General features: G+C 50.6%; 1 protein-coding gene across 2 annotated transcripts in view; it reads left to right on the top strand.

Moving 5' to 3' along the window:
* Positions 1-12,903, top strand: part of zswim6 (zinc finger, SWIM-type containing 6) — an 82,180-nt gene that overhangs the window by 66,068 nt on the left and 3,209 nt on the right. For both annotated transcript variants that reach the window (XM_061263576.1, XM_061263578.1), the window contains exons 9-13: positions 3,176-3,439; positions 5,296-5,431; positions 10,733-10,890; positions 11,940-12,103; positions 12,535-12,616. In XM_061263576.1, coding sequence (XP_061119560.1) covers positions 3,176-3,439; positions 5,296-5,431; positions 10,733-10,890; positions 11,940-12,103; positions 12,535-12,616 — 804 coding nt within the window. The remainder of the gene's footprint in view (positions 1-3,175; positions 3,440-5,295; positions 5,432-10,732; positions 10,891-11,939; positions 12,104-12,534; positions 12,617-12,903) is intronic.

Raw genomic sequence — 12,903 nt, 5'->3', positions numbered from 1 at the left:
TAGGGCCATGCATAGTGCATGAGCCCAGTGCATGCACTCTTAATAGACCCAGCATAGATTTATTATTTTTTATTTTAAGTGTGAATTGAAGGAAGTCTGTTTTGGGGGGTCTGAAAGCAAACTGGATGGGATCTCATCCTCTGTGCATTTTTAATGCCTTGTTGATTTAAATGTTTTTTTGTTCCCATCTCTCTCTGTGATTGGGCGGACTGTGTCGTCAGAGCTGCAGTGTGCAGGCTGTGATGCGGGTGTCCAGCTGATCGGCACTGCCAGGCTGATCCAGACGCTCCTTCCATCACTGGCACACACACCATCACCCCCCCCCCCCCATCTGGCAGAGTTTTACTCAGCTGGTTTTCAGTGTCTCTTTGCTCGCTAGCGACCCCTGCTGGTCGGTTTGATGCAGTTTGATGGTCCACCTGTTCAGCTGCATGTGATGTCACTTCCTCTGGCTGCGTGCGCGTCTGACATTACCACCACCGTGGTAATGGCTGACATCCTGTCCTTTCACGGGAGAGCGTGTGCTTCTGGGTACTCTGTGCAACCGTTTTCAGCCCTAAAACCCGGAAGCGAGTTAAAAGTCTCTTTTCTCTTTTTTCAGTTTCAATTCCCAGTTGAGATATTAACTGATGTAATGGGGACAGGGGAACGAGGAGGCGAAGCTTTTAAAATGTTCCGGAAAGTTCCCACCCTCCGAGTTACTGCACCTGCAGTTCATCACCTGAGTTTCTCTGGAAAAAGCGTCAGTTTCCCCGACGCCGCCCCCGGACCCAGGCGGAGGCCTGACCCATCCCGGTCGCAGATTACACATTAGTGTTCACCTTCTGGGGGAAACGCAACGCGTGAAGCTTTATGAATTTATGACCGTTATTCTTTTGTTTCGAGGTCCGGCCATAAAACGCAGTGTTTATGCTTCTCTCCCAAAACCGAGCCCAGAGCAAAGTCAACAGTTCTGTTGGTTTTTCTCCTTTATCGCAGGAAATCAAGCCGCTTATCATATGTGCAGAGCAGCACCTGGAGCCGGAGAGTGTCCTTTAGCGTTTAGCCTTGCGCCGGGCCGGATCAGCGATGGCGTGATCGGGTGTGAGAGGTGACTGATCTCGTTCCCTGGAGGCCAGGGATTAGGAGGCTGATCCTCTTAGGGTCGACCCCAGAGACCCCCCCCCAATTACGCCGCTATTCTAGGACGTTCAAAGAGAGGAAAGCTTTCAGTTGGACCAGTCGTGTGTTCATACAGTGAGGTCCGTAAGTATTTGGGCAGTAACCCAATTTGAAAGGGCAGTAATTCCTTCATGGGTCCCTCCATATGGATGTACATATCCTCAAATGAAAGTGTGAAAATGAAAATCAGCTTGGATTTGAGGGTATTTACAATCCATATTGAGTGAAATGTGTGCAAATTGCTGTCCTTTAATATTGCGTCACTGTCCAAATACTTACGGACCTCGCTGTAAAACCGTTGTGCTGGCCTTAGGGTCACCTCCATCTGTGGGATCCTTTAGAAATGCTTATTAACTTGTATCCAAAAAAATATTCATTTCACACTCCAATTAGAATTGCATGTTAAGAGATAACTGTATGATGAAGTATTGATTTTTAAATTTTTTTTTGAAGAGGACTGTTGAAGTCTAAATAATTTCAGACAGGAGCGCACTCAAGGGCAGAGTTTGGATTGGATGTGGATTCACAGTCCTGACTCCCCGTGGGTTCTGATCTGTGTGCCGTCCACTGTCTACGATCAGTCCTGCTAGTCCCGATCAGCAAATCCCGTTGTACATCGAGCTATTCCACTCATTCCTGGTCAGGGTTCCTGGGGGTGCTGAATCCTATCCCAGCATGCATTGGACAAGAGGCAGGAATACACCCTGGACAAGTCAACCGATCCATCACAGGGCACCCACCCCATTCGCTCACACACTCATGCAATTTAGACCAAACAAGGAAACCAGAGTACGCAGAGGGAACCCACACTGACACGGGGAGAACATGCAAACTCCAAGCAGAGAGGCCCTGGGACCTTCTTGCTTCTTCCTGTAAGGCAACGGTGCTAATAGTATTCGTTCCTAATAATACATTTCTTTTTCATAGATATTTCACTGTAATTATGAATAAGTAATAGTAACACTGATCGTGATTAAAATGTATGACTGTTAACAGGGATCACTGCTGCCTAAGCGCAGTCGCATGGTGACATTCACACACTGTCTTTTGAATGTAATAATATACCTTTTATTTTATAATAATCATTCTACCAATCATAATAATAATAATATATTTTATTTTTGTAGTATATTTCATGGGTAAATGTAACTGTTACGCTCTCATTGTTCACAGTTTGAGTGCTGTTTCTTGTTACTGCGAGGCATTACAGGCGGCATTCTTCCTTTTTTGAGAAAGGGGAAGTGTGCGTTTGTCGGTTGTCCCGACAGCGCGTGGCCTCAGATGTTTTCTTGATGTTCCAGAGCTTTCTAGGGTTTTCCTTTAATAAGCAGAGACTGGGCTGCCCCCCACCCCCCCCCCCCCCCAGTACTCACGCGGCTGGTGGAATATTCCGGCGGGGGGTCCTGGCGGGGCGGGGTGGTAATAATCGCGCTCTTACCCAGAGCCCCGCTTTAATTGCGGCAGAGACGCGTCCGCATGGCGCCCCAGAGATGTGACTTTTCACAGCCAATTAAAAGCTGCAGTCCTTCATAAGCCAGAGAGACGCTGGAGGACTGTGGTCGCTGCAGATGGGCGGTGGGGTGGGGGGGGGGGGGGTTGGGGCGAGAGGGGGGTGTTGTAGCCGTGGAGCAGCGCAGGATGAAGAGCAACAGAGTCCTGTGACTCCCCAGCAGTGCTCTCTGACTCTTATGTTCATGCTAAATGGTTGGCATTTATATAGCGCCTTTATCCAAAGCGCTGGACAATTGATGGTTTCATTCACCCATTTATACACACACTGACACACCAACGATTGGCTGCCATGCAAGGCACCAACTAGCTCATCAGGAGCATTTGGGGGTTAGGTGTCTTGCTCAGGGACAATTCGACACACCCAGGGTGGGATCGAACTGGCAACCCCCTGGCTGCCAGGCGACAGCTCTTACTGCCTGAGCTAATGTCGCAAATGTTAACCTCTCTCTCTCTCTCCCCCTCTCTTTTCCTCTCTCTCTCTCTCTCCCTCTCTCTCTCTCAGACGGCGGCGGTCAGGCGAAGCTCCTGGACCCTCAGCGGTTCCCGGCGGCCCTGCGGTTCCTGGAGGAGGGGGAGACGTGCCTGTCCCTGGCGGTGGAGATGGCCCTGGTGGGGCTGGGGCAGCAGCGCGTCATGCCCGACGGGCTCTACGCCCAGGAGAAGGTGTGCCGCAACGAGGAGCAGCTCATCGCCAAGCTGCTGGAGGTGGACCTCAACGACGCGCTGGTCAAGATATTCCGCAAGCAAGCGGTCTTCCTGTTAGAAGGCAAGGCACGCCCGCCCACCCGCCTCCGTCCTGTGACCTGCTCACAAAGACCAATTAGCACAGGTTCAGAATATCCCCTGCTGCAGGGATCATCAACTCTGGCCCTCCAATCCAATCCTGACCTGGCTTTCTTTTCTCCTCTTTAAAATATAGTTAAAAACAAGGATTGAAAATATTGCTGTGGATTATATTATTTTACATTGCATTCGCTTAGAGAGATGCTCTTCTCTAGAGTAACTCACAATGTAGGAGGACATAGACTGGTTAACAACATTCCCAGACCAGTGAATGAACATTGGATACCAGACTATTGCATCCAATGCTAGCTATGCTTCCAGCACAGGGATCATCATCTCAGGCCCTCAAATCCAAATCGAGCAGTGGTTTTCTTTTCTAGTTAGGTAGTTAGTGCTACTGATTGGCCAGACTATCTTCACACCTGACTCCCAGGTAAAGGGAGGGTGGAAAAGCAGCAGGTCTCAGCCCTTGAGGACGGTGATTTGCTGATCCCTGCTGTCTTGTTTCCCGTTACTTCTGTCTTATTAGGCCAAGATGGCTGATTTTCACGGTGCCTTTTGCTAAACCCTGCAAGCGTTTGCCAGACAGACATAAAGGGAGGAAAAAAGGTTCTGTGCTCACCTCGATCAAAATGTTTGCTTCTAGCCATCCAACCAATAAGCCGTCAGTGCCTTTGGCATATGGCTGGGCATCAGGAGCCAGAAACGCCCAGGTGTCTGCCGTATGTTCCAGAGAAAGTGGAGGCTCTTCTGCAGAGAGGAAAAACACTTTCAAAGCAGAGCTGGCTGATTTCAGGGAATAGCAGTGTTGTTTTGGTTATTAATCTAATATCGATGACTGCTGAGGCTGTCGTGTAGCTTGACTCGATGCGGAAAAGACTTGCTGTTGTGTGTGCATGTCTGAACAACATAGCCCAGGCTCTGTAACAGGCTCCACGTCTTAGTGTCACAATATCAGCATAAGAACTCAACATGTTTTTGGCATCCTGCACAGCCTTAATGGAAACTAAACTAAAGAACGTGTTTTTTGACACCGTAACGGCCAAACGCAGAGGAAGTCGTCACCCTGCTGGGCGGCGTAGGATGTGGTGGGCGAATCAGTTTGGGGAGTCACCCCCATTACCCCACCAAGCCCACCCCCCCACCCCAGGGAGGACCACCCACCGCTGGGGGCGGGAATAATAGAGTTCCCAGGCTTGGCACGGAGAGTAGGCCCGACGGCAGCCAGTGGGCACTGGGGTCATGTGATGCAGGCCGGGGGGCGGTTGGGGAGACGGCTCTCACATGTGGCTTTCCGCACGGCAGCTTGTACTGCGGGCGGGCAACACAAAACTGCTTGAAAGCGAGTGGCGGTTTCGTCTGGCTGGAGAAGGGGCCCTCACAGGCCCTAAAGAGATTACCGCCAGAGCGGCCCCTCCCCCACGTCCACGCCCCGCTTCTGTTCTCCCCGCATATCCCTTTTTGTTAGTTTTTTCCCTTTTTCTCTCCTTTTTCCTGCTATGGTCATTTTGGAACGTTACTCAAAAAAACTCCAAATCCTTCCTCTTTATTGCAGTGGGGGCGGGAATTGAACCATAATGCCCCCCCCCCCCCCCCGCCCCACACGAGTGAGGCAGGAAGTCCTACTCCCGATAAAATTCCTCAAATCCCCCAAAGATACCCAGAACCCCACCCCAAGCTCTCAGAATGTGCTTTCATTCTAGAGGAGGCGACAGACACACAGAGCAGCTGCACACAGCCCACCTCTGTTACACTCTGACCTCCTACAGACTCTGCTGTGAGATGTGGCCTCGATGATGCTCAACGCTTCTCTCTCTACCTCCCTCTCTCTCCCTACAGGTGGTCCATACAGTGGTCTTGGGGAGCTTGTGTACAGAGAGAGCGTTCCCATGCACACCTTCGCCAAGTATCTCTTCACCTCCCTCCTACCTCACGATGCTGAACTGGCGTATAAAATTGCACTGAGAGCCATGCGGTGAGTTCCCAAAAACCCCCACACTTACACAGAGCCACCCCAACACTTACACCCCACAACCCACACACTTACACAGAGCAACCCCAACACTTACACCCCACAACCCACACACTTACACAGAGCCACCCCAACACTTACACCCCACAACCCACACACTTACACAGAGCAACCCCAACACTTACACCCCACAACCCACACACTTACACAGAGCCACCCCAACACTTACACCCCACAACCCACACACTTACACAGAGCAACCCCAACACTTACACCCCACAACCCCAACACTTACACCCCACAACCCCAACACTTACCCCCCACAACCCCAACACTTACACATGGCAACCCCAACACTCACACTTAGCAACCCCAACACTTACACCCTCACACCCCACAACCCCAAAGTGCATGTCTGTGTGTGCGATAGAGTGTGCGATAGAGTGTGCGTTTAAGAGCGTGCGTTAAGAGGCCTCTGTCTGTTTATACTCTTTCATTCTGTCTTTGTCACTCGGTCTGCTTTCTGTCTTCTGTTCTCTGCCCTCTTCTTTTCTCCCGGAGCGTCAGCGGGGAGTGTGTTGAGCGGGGAGTGTGTTGAGCGGGGAGTGTGTTGAGCGGGGAGTGTGTTGAGCGGGGAGTGTGTTGAGCGGGGAGTGTGTAGAGCGGGGAGTGTGTTGAGCGGGGTGTGTGTTGAGCGGGGTGTGTGTTGAGCGGGTAGTGTGTTGAGCGGGTAGTGTGTTGAGCGGGGAGTGTGTTGAGCGGGGAGTGTGTTGAGCGGGGAGTGTGTTGAGCGGGGAGTGTGTAGAGCGGGGAGTGTGTAGAGCGGGGAGTGTGTAGAGCGGGGAGTGTGTAGAGCGGGGAGTGTGTAGAGCGGGGAGTGTGTAGAGCGGGGTGTGTGTTCAGCGGGGTGCTCTGAGCTGCGTGTTTACACTCCGCTGAGGAGGATAAGCCTCGCGAAGCAAGAGGCGTTTCATTTAGTGAGGGGGAATACTTCTCTCCTCAGAGTTTCTCCAGGAGGGGAGTATTTGGGGCACTGTTTAATCACAAAGCAGCCTCGGCGAAACCTCGCTAAATAATTCATTGCCTTTGAAAATTAGTTTTAGAAAATGTGTGAATAATAAATATGTGGCGTTGGGTCTCATTTTGGCCTCGGAGGGTGTTGCGTGTCTTTTTTTCTTTCTCTTTTTCATATTCACACCACTCCTCGCTTGCCACAGGCGCCAGCAGGCCGCCATGTTAGAGTCCTGCCACATTTCCACGGAGACCGCCAGGAGCGCTTGTGTTTCTTCAACAGCTTTTGTTTTTCCTTTTCTTTCCCTGTTTTTCTCCGCCACCATTTTAAATGCTGTTCTTTTTTTGTTTGTTTGTTTTTGGGGGGGGGGTTTTTTGGAGGGGGGGGGGGGTGGAGTGGGGGCCAATCTTTGAAATGCACAGAACTTCGAACACGTGAACCGCACAACAAGAAAGAAGCAATGAGCTTATCAGGGTCTCGATAGACCGTGCGGTGAAAGGGTTAATGTCTCGCGCGCGTGAAAACGTTGCAGTTTTGTTTTTCTCTCCTTCACGGCTCGTCTCCATTGAATTAGGAGTGAAAGGCCAGGCTTTGTTTTTGCCGTTGTGAGATCAGTCCCGGCCATCTGGTTTGGGTAAACCCGGACCTCTGGCCGGGCCGCGGCGCTCTTGGCCGCACCGTCTGAGGCGTGTCCGTCACCGAAGGCGGCGTCAGGACCGAGCGGGGGGGTGACGGAGCAGCAGGACGAACAGGAAGGGCTGGAAACGGCTTTTTGGATCCCGCCCGTCCCGAGTGCAGTTTCCAGAGCAGGACGCCAAACTGGAACAGCGGTGTGTAGTTACGGGGCGGTGGAGCGGGCCGGGGTGTCAACGCGCCGTAAACAGAGCATTCTTTTCTGAGTGCCGCGGCCGTCGGCACGCAAAACCCTCGCCCCTTCTGGGCAGCGGTCCGCAGGAAGCACCCAAACCCCCCCAGGACGTGGGGCGTGTCCTCTGGCTGCCTGCTGTGTGACACCGACAGCAGGGATCGTCTCATTTGTTGCCCGGGTTACGTAAAAAGAAGAAAAAGAAAATAAAACGTTGGGCTGTGATTGGGTTACAGAGCCATGGTCGTCTCGGTCGCTGCTCCTGAATGAAACCCTGAAGGGTTACTTTTTATTTATTTATATTTTCGGTGTATGTGACACGTCTTTGGGCATCCCGAAGCGAAACCCCCATGTAGGTGTCAGGTTTAAGAAATTATGTAAATAAATACTGTGTGAATGAAGGGTTGCGATTTGAGCCCTGAATTTGAAGTGATCGTGGATTCTGACTGTAGCCCTTTCTGGAGCCTGTTTCTGAATATGTTTGTGTTAAAGGTACAATAGGCAAAATATTTGTGTTAAACCATTGTTACAAAACCATTGTAAATCCCTTCCTATCATTGAAAAAGGCCCACTGACATGTTGACTCTGCCTGTGTTTATAGTCCTTAAATTCGGGTTTCAAAATATGCAATTGACAGGCCAGCACTCTGTACCAAAACATTGCACAGCTGTAATAGTTCAAGCTCATTTCAAGCTTGTTGAAAATTGGTTCTAATTGCCACAGCTAATGGCGTTTCAACGTCAGCGCGTTCACAGAGAAGGGGTAGGATAAACAGTATTGTGGTTTGAACGTGTTTGTTGCTGCAATTCCTCTCTTGACCTTTAGAAATCCGAAAGTACCTGTTGTACCTTTAAGCAAAACACAGCAGGAGTTTAGTTTGGCACACAATGGTCAAGTGATGGGGGTCTTAGTCTCGCCACCAGGCTTCATCAGTACAACGGTGTCTAATGTCTGCAGGTTTAATTCAGACACAGCGCCCCCTCCAGGACTGTGGCTCCCGTTACCCTGTGGCTCTCATTCCGGCTCTGCCAGTTTCCACCTCTTCCTGCCTGAAAAAAACACAGTTAGCTGCTCCCTGGCTTCTCCTTAACAGAGTTCAGTTCTCACATTCGAGCTTCCTGGTTTCATTCCGGTATCGGCTTTTGAGTGACGTTTCTTGAGAGTATCAGATGTAGTGCTAAAACGGAAATAAAAACACTCAATTAAAGTCCATGGACTGAAGGAGAAACTCAAACACGTTACGAGCAGCAACCGTGTATTTATACTGTGCTTGGTTACCAGCTTCACTATGTGGTTTGTTGACTTTTAATAGCTGAGGGAAACGGTTGAGAGGATAGCGCAGGTCTGGTAATATATTAAAATGAAATCTTTCAGAATCTACACTGCGGAGATGAGGAAAAGAATCCTGGAATTTATGTTGGCAAAACCTTTCAGGAAGTGAAGAAAAGCTTGTTTTCCCTCGCTCTGAGCGGTTTGGAGAGCTCTTTCAGGAGCCGGGCCTGTGATGTATATCTCGCTCGCCGGCCCCTGTGTCCCTCCCCCCGAGGATTCTGGGACACTGTGGCAGCCAGGCAATCGGGAGAGTGCCAAACCGAGGAGCTCGGGTCCCGTTTGGCAGAGGTGACGGGGACCGGGGGGGGTGCGTGCCACCCCAGAGCCCACACGTACAGCTGCAAATGGGCTGTTAAACCGCTCCATTTACCTGCGGGAGCCTGCATCCTTCCTCAGGTGGCGACAGCCGCGAAAAAACCCGTCGGCAGAATTCCTCTTGAGCCGCAGAACCGGAGCGTCGATGGCAGGCCTGACTTTTGGAAGCTGGCGCTGTGGCTCGTGGGGTTCGGCCGGGCCGTTTTCAGAGAGCGTGGCCTTAGCTTGCTTCCCTTAGCATTACTTTACAGTACATGACATTACATTACAGCAGTGGTTTCCAACCCTGGTCCTGGAGAGCTACAGGGTCTGCTGGTTTACTCTGCACTTAACTCATGAATGAGAGCAGTTGATTATACAGTTAACTCGCCTCACCTGGGTCTCAACAGGCTGCTGATTTTACAGTGAAACAAAAACCAGCAGACCCAGTAGCTCCCCGGGACCAGGGTTGGAGAGCCCTGCATTATAGGCATTTGGCGGACACACTTATCCAGAGCGACGTGCAACAAAGTCCATAACTGAAATCAGGGACAAGTGCGGTGGTTGTGCCCCAGCTGAGGATCCGAAAAGCAGGCCGTGTTTGCAGCAAGCGTGCTCCTGCAGTCGTGTGGCTCGCCTGTCGCTCCGTAATGTGAGGTGTTGCGTTTCTGCATTAGAGTCAGGTTGGTCATTAACGTGGTTATATGAGGAAGAGAAACCAGACTAGTCCTTGGTGGGAATGTCCCATAACTTACCCAGCGTCTATAAAGGAGGCGGGGGGGGGGGGGGGGGGGGGATTTAATAGCTGACTGGGAGAAACGTATGGGGAGGGAGTTTGGGGGGTGGGGTTAATGGAATGAGATTAGATGCAGACACTTGTAAGTTTAGTTAATGAAACGGAAGCTCTTGGGAGAGATTCCCGCTCTAATTTCGGGACGGGAGATTGCGGGCGGTTCCCTGGTGTGTGTGCGCTCACACGCCTGCGGACCGCACCTCGCCCGCCCGTACCTGCTCAGCACTCTTCCCCACTCAGTCAGCACAGAGAGCGGCTGACCTTTAACCTCAGAAGGACAGGAAGTGGAGCCGGCATTAACAGGCCAAACTCACTGCCTTCTCTTCTTAGCGTGCGTGTTCCTAAAATTCTTCTGGGGCTCTTAAGACCTGAGCCCAGCTCCCCCACCCCTAAAAATGAGAGCCCCACTTTCCGGGGACAGTCGCCTCTCTCGCGGGCCGTGTGCCTGGAGAGTGGCAAACCCCCGGCGGAGTGGCGCTTTTAGCGGGTTTTTAATGCGTTTCAAATGAGATGCGCGAACCTGATACCGTTCTGGGATCAGGGAACAGCTCCGAGAGTTTCTCCCCGGAATTTCACAGTTCATACATCATTACACTCCAATGCAGCGTTCCACTGCCTCCGGAATGTTTTCCTCCTTTTTCGGGAAGCCGATTTGGAGGCCGTTCTGCCTCAACCAAATTTGCATTTGAACGCGGGTCTTGCTTGTTGGTTTGAAAGTCTGGTCGCTCAGTTAACCAAACGCTTACACTTTCGATCGATTGGCCTCTTGATATCCATGACTTGAGTGCCAGGATTGTGTTTTGCTGTTGCTCTGTGGTACCATGATGTACCTAATTCACAGACAAAAGGTAGATCGAAGGTAGATATTGAAGGTTTGCCGGATCAGTAGTCACATCTGTTGGAAGTCATAATAAAGAGCCTTGTGGCCTAATTCCAGAATTTTCCTAACATACCTCTCTCTCTTTCTTTTTTCTTTCTCTCTTCCCCCCTCCCCCTCTCCGTCTCCAGGTTACCAGTGTTGGAGTCCACAGCTCCCACAGGCGACATGTCCCGGCCTCACCACATAGTGTCCGTGGTTCCCAACCGCTACCCGCGCTGGTTCACCCTCAGCCACATCGAGTCACAGCAGTGCGAGCTGGCCTCCACCATGCTCACCGCAGCCAAAGGTAGGCACAGCCGCCATTCCGTGTTCAGACAACTCAATGGTTTTCCATACACTCGCTGCCGACATACCGGCTCAAGCGCACTCAGCGCATTTCTACACGCCCGGTGCCGCCATTCCGTGCCACGGGCCAGCAGTTTCCTGGAAGATCCGTGTCCCCTCAACACGCAAACGGGGTGGGTTGCGTGCAGGAAGGGACACGGAGGTACGACACCCTTCGCACCCGAATTCATCCAACAGCGCTGCGGCATTCTGTTGTGCCTTGGCTCTGGATGAGGGGTTTTTACTCAAACACGCTGAATAAATTGCTCCCCTTTTCCAAACCGCTGGAGTCTGTGGGACTAGTTAACCCCCTTCCAGGACGCACACGCTCAGATTCCACACTGAGGCTGCCAAACCGTACCATCCCACCTGGCAGCCCGGTGATTCGGGTATGGGGGTTGGAGGGGGAGGGGGGGTTGTTACCGGAGGGCCCAGGACATGACAAGCCTCTCTGTTCAGCAGGCTTAATCTTCTCAGTTGGGCCACAAAGTTTGTGCTGGACTCTTTCTCTCCTCAAATGTTCAGCTCTGTCCTCAAATTTCTGTTATTAGTGCATACATATAACCTTTATTTTACCACGTTAGGGTTGTAAAGTGACTCAGGCCAAGAGACGTCCATCACATTATATCAACAAACAGTGAGCAGAGGTGCAACCCAGTGGAGATTTATTTAAGGACTGTTTATGAAAGAATGTCAGGAAGTTTTGCTTTTTGGACAAATGTTCGGAAGTATTTCTCTACGCAGAGTTGTGAATGTGTGGAACCTTTGCCAAGGTAATTTAGTAGAGGCAGAAACCTTGGGGCTGTCTTGGTGCACTGTTATTGCAAAGCTATTTTCATGTTCTACATGGACTGAATGGTCTATTTCTTCAGTATCTATTGTCATGTTCTATATGGGCTGAATGGCCTATTCTCCTCATTATGCATTACGTTCTGAAAGTAGGTAATGTATTGGTAGCAACGGCATGTGTAATCGGTCAGAAATTAAGGTGGTCTCGTTTCTACCTTTCAGGTGACGGTCGACGGCTTGAAACAGTATTAGAGTCCATCCAAAAAAACATCCACTCCTCATCGCACATCTTCAAGCTGGCCCAGGATGCCTTTAAGATCGCCACGCTCATGGACAGTCTGCCCGACATCACTCTGCTCAAAGTCTCGCTGGAGCTGGGTCTTCAGGTAGCCACTTACCCGCTGCTCAGGTGGGAGGGAGGGTTCTGGGAACTGTGGAATTATTTCTGCGGAAATTACCTGCTAGGAACGGCAAATTGAGTGACCGCAAATGGTTTAGCTAATATGGGTTTCCCAAGACAACATGGAGATATGGGGTGTTTAATTACTAGAGAAGTAATATGGAAGCACATTCAAATATTACTGAGGAAGATTGAAGCAGATTCAAATGTGTGAAGAAGATTAAGATATGATTGAAGCACACACAAATATGTGCAGGTTAAAATGTGTTAAAATGATTAAAATATGACAAAACCAGATTATAATAATATTGAAGCAGATTGACTGAATCTGAGGCAGATTAAAATATTTGTGCAGATCCAACTCGGGGCCTGTGTTCTGTTTTCACGGTCTTTCCTCACACCCTTGTCCCTCCCCAGGTTATGAGAATGACACTCTCCACGCTAAACTGGCGCAGGCGAGAGATGGTGCGATGGCTAGTCACATGTGCCACTGAAGTGGGTGAGTCACTCAGGCCTCTCCAAGTTTGTTCTCAAGAGTCGAGGACAAGGTACTGCCTTAAATTATGATAGCACGTGTGATGTGGCACTCACTCATGGAAAATGTGCTTTACTTGATTACTCAAAAACATGGTTTTAATAAGTAAACTTTTTTCCTTAGAGGCTGTGGTCATAGCTTTTATTCCTTCTTCTGTTGTTTGTGGAGGGGGCGGAGATGGGGCTTAAGAGGAAAATGTCTGGAACCGCTTCCAAATCCGGGGCTCCATCTGCTCGCAATGCAGGGGAGCC

This window comes from Conger conger, chromosome 12 (assembly GCF_963514075.1).
Source record: "Conger conger chromosome 12, fConCon1.1, whole genome shotgun sequence".
NCBI classification, from domain to species: domain Eukaryota; kingdom Metazoa; phylum Chordata; class Actinopteri; order Anguilliformes; family Congridae; genus Conger; species Conger conger.
This window is presented reverse-complemented; position numbering and strand designations above follow the sequence as displayed.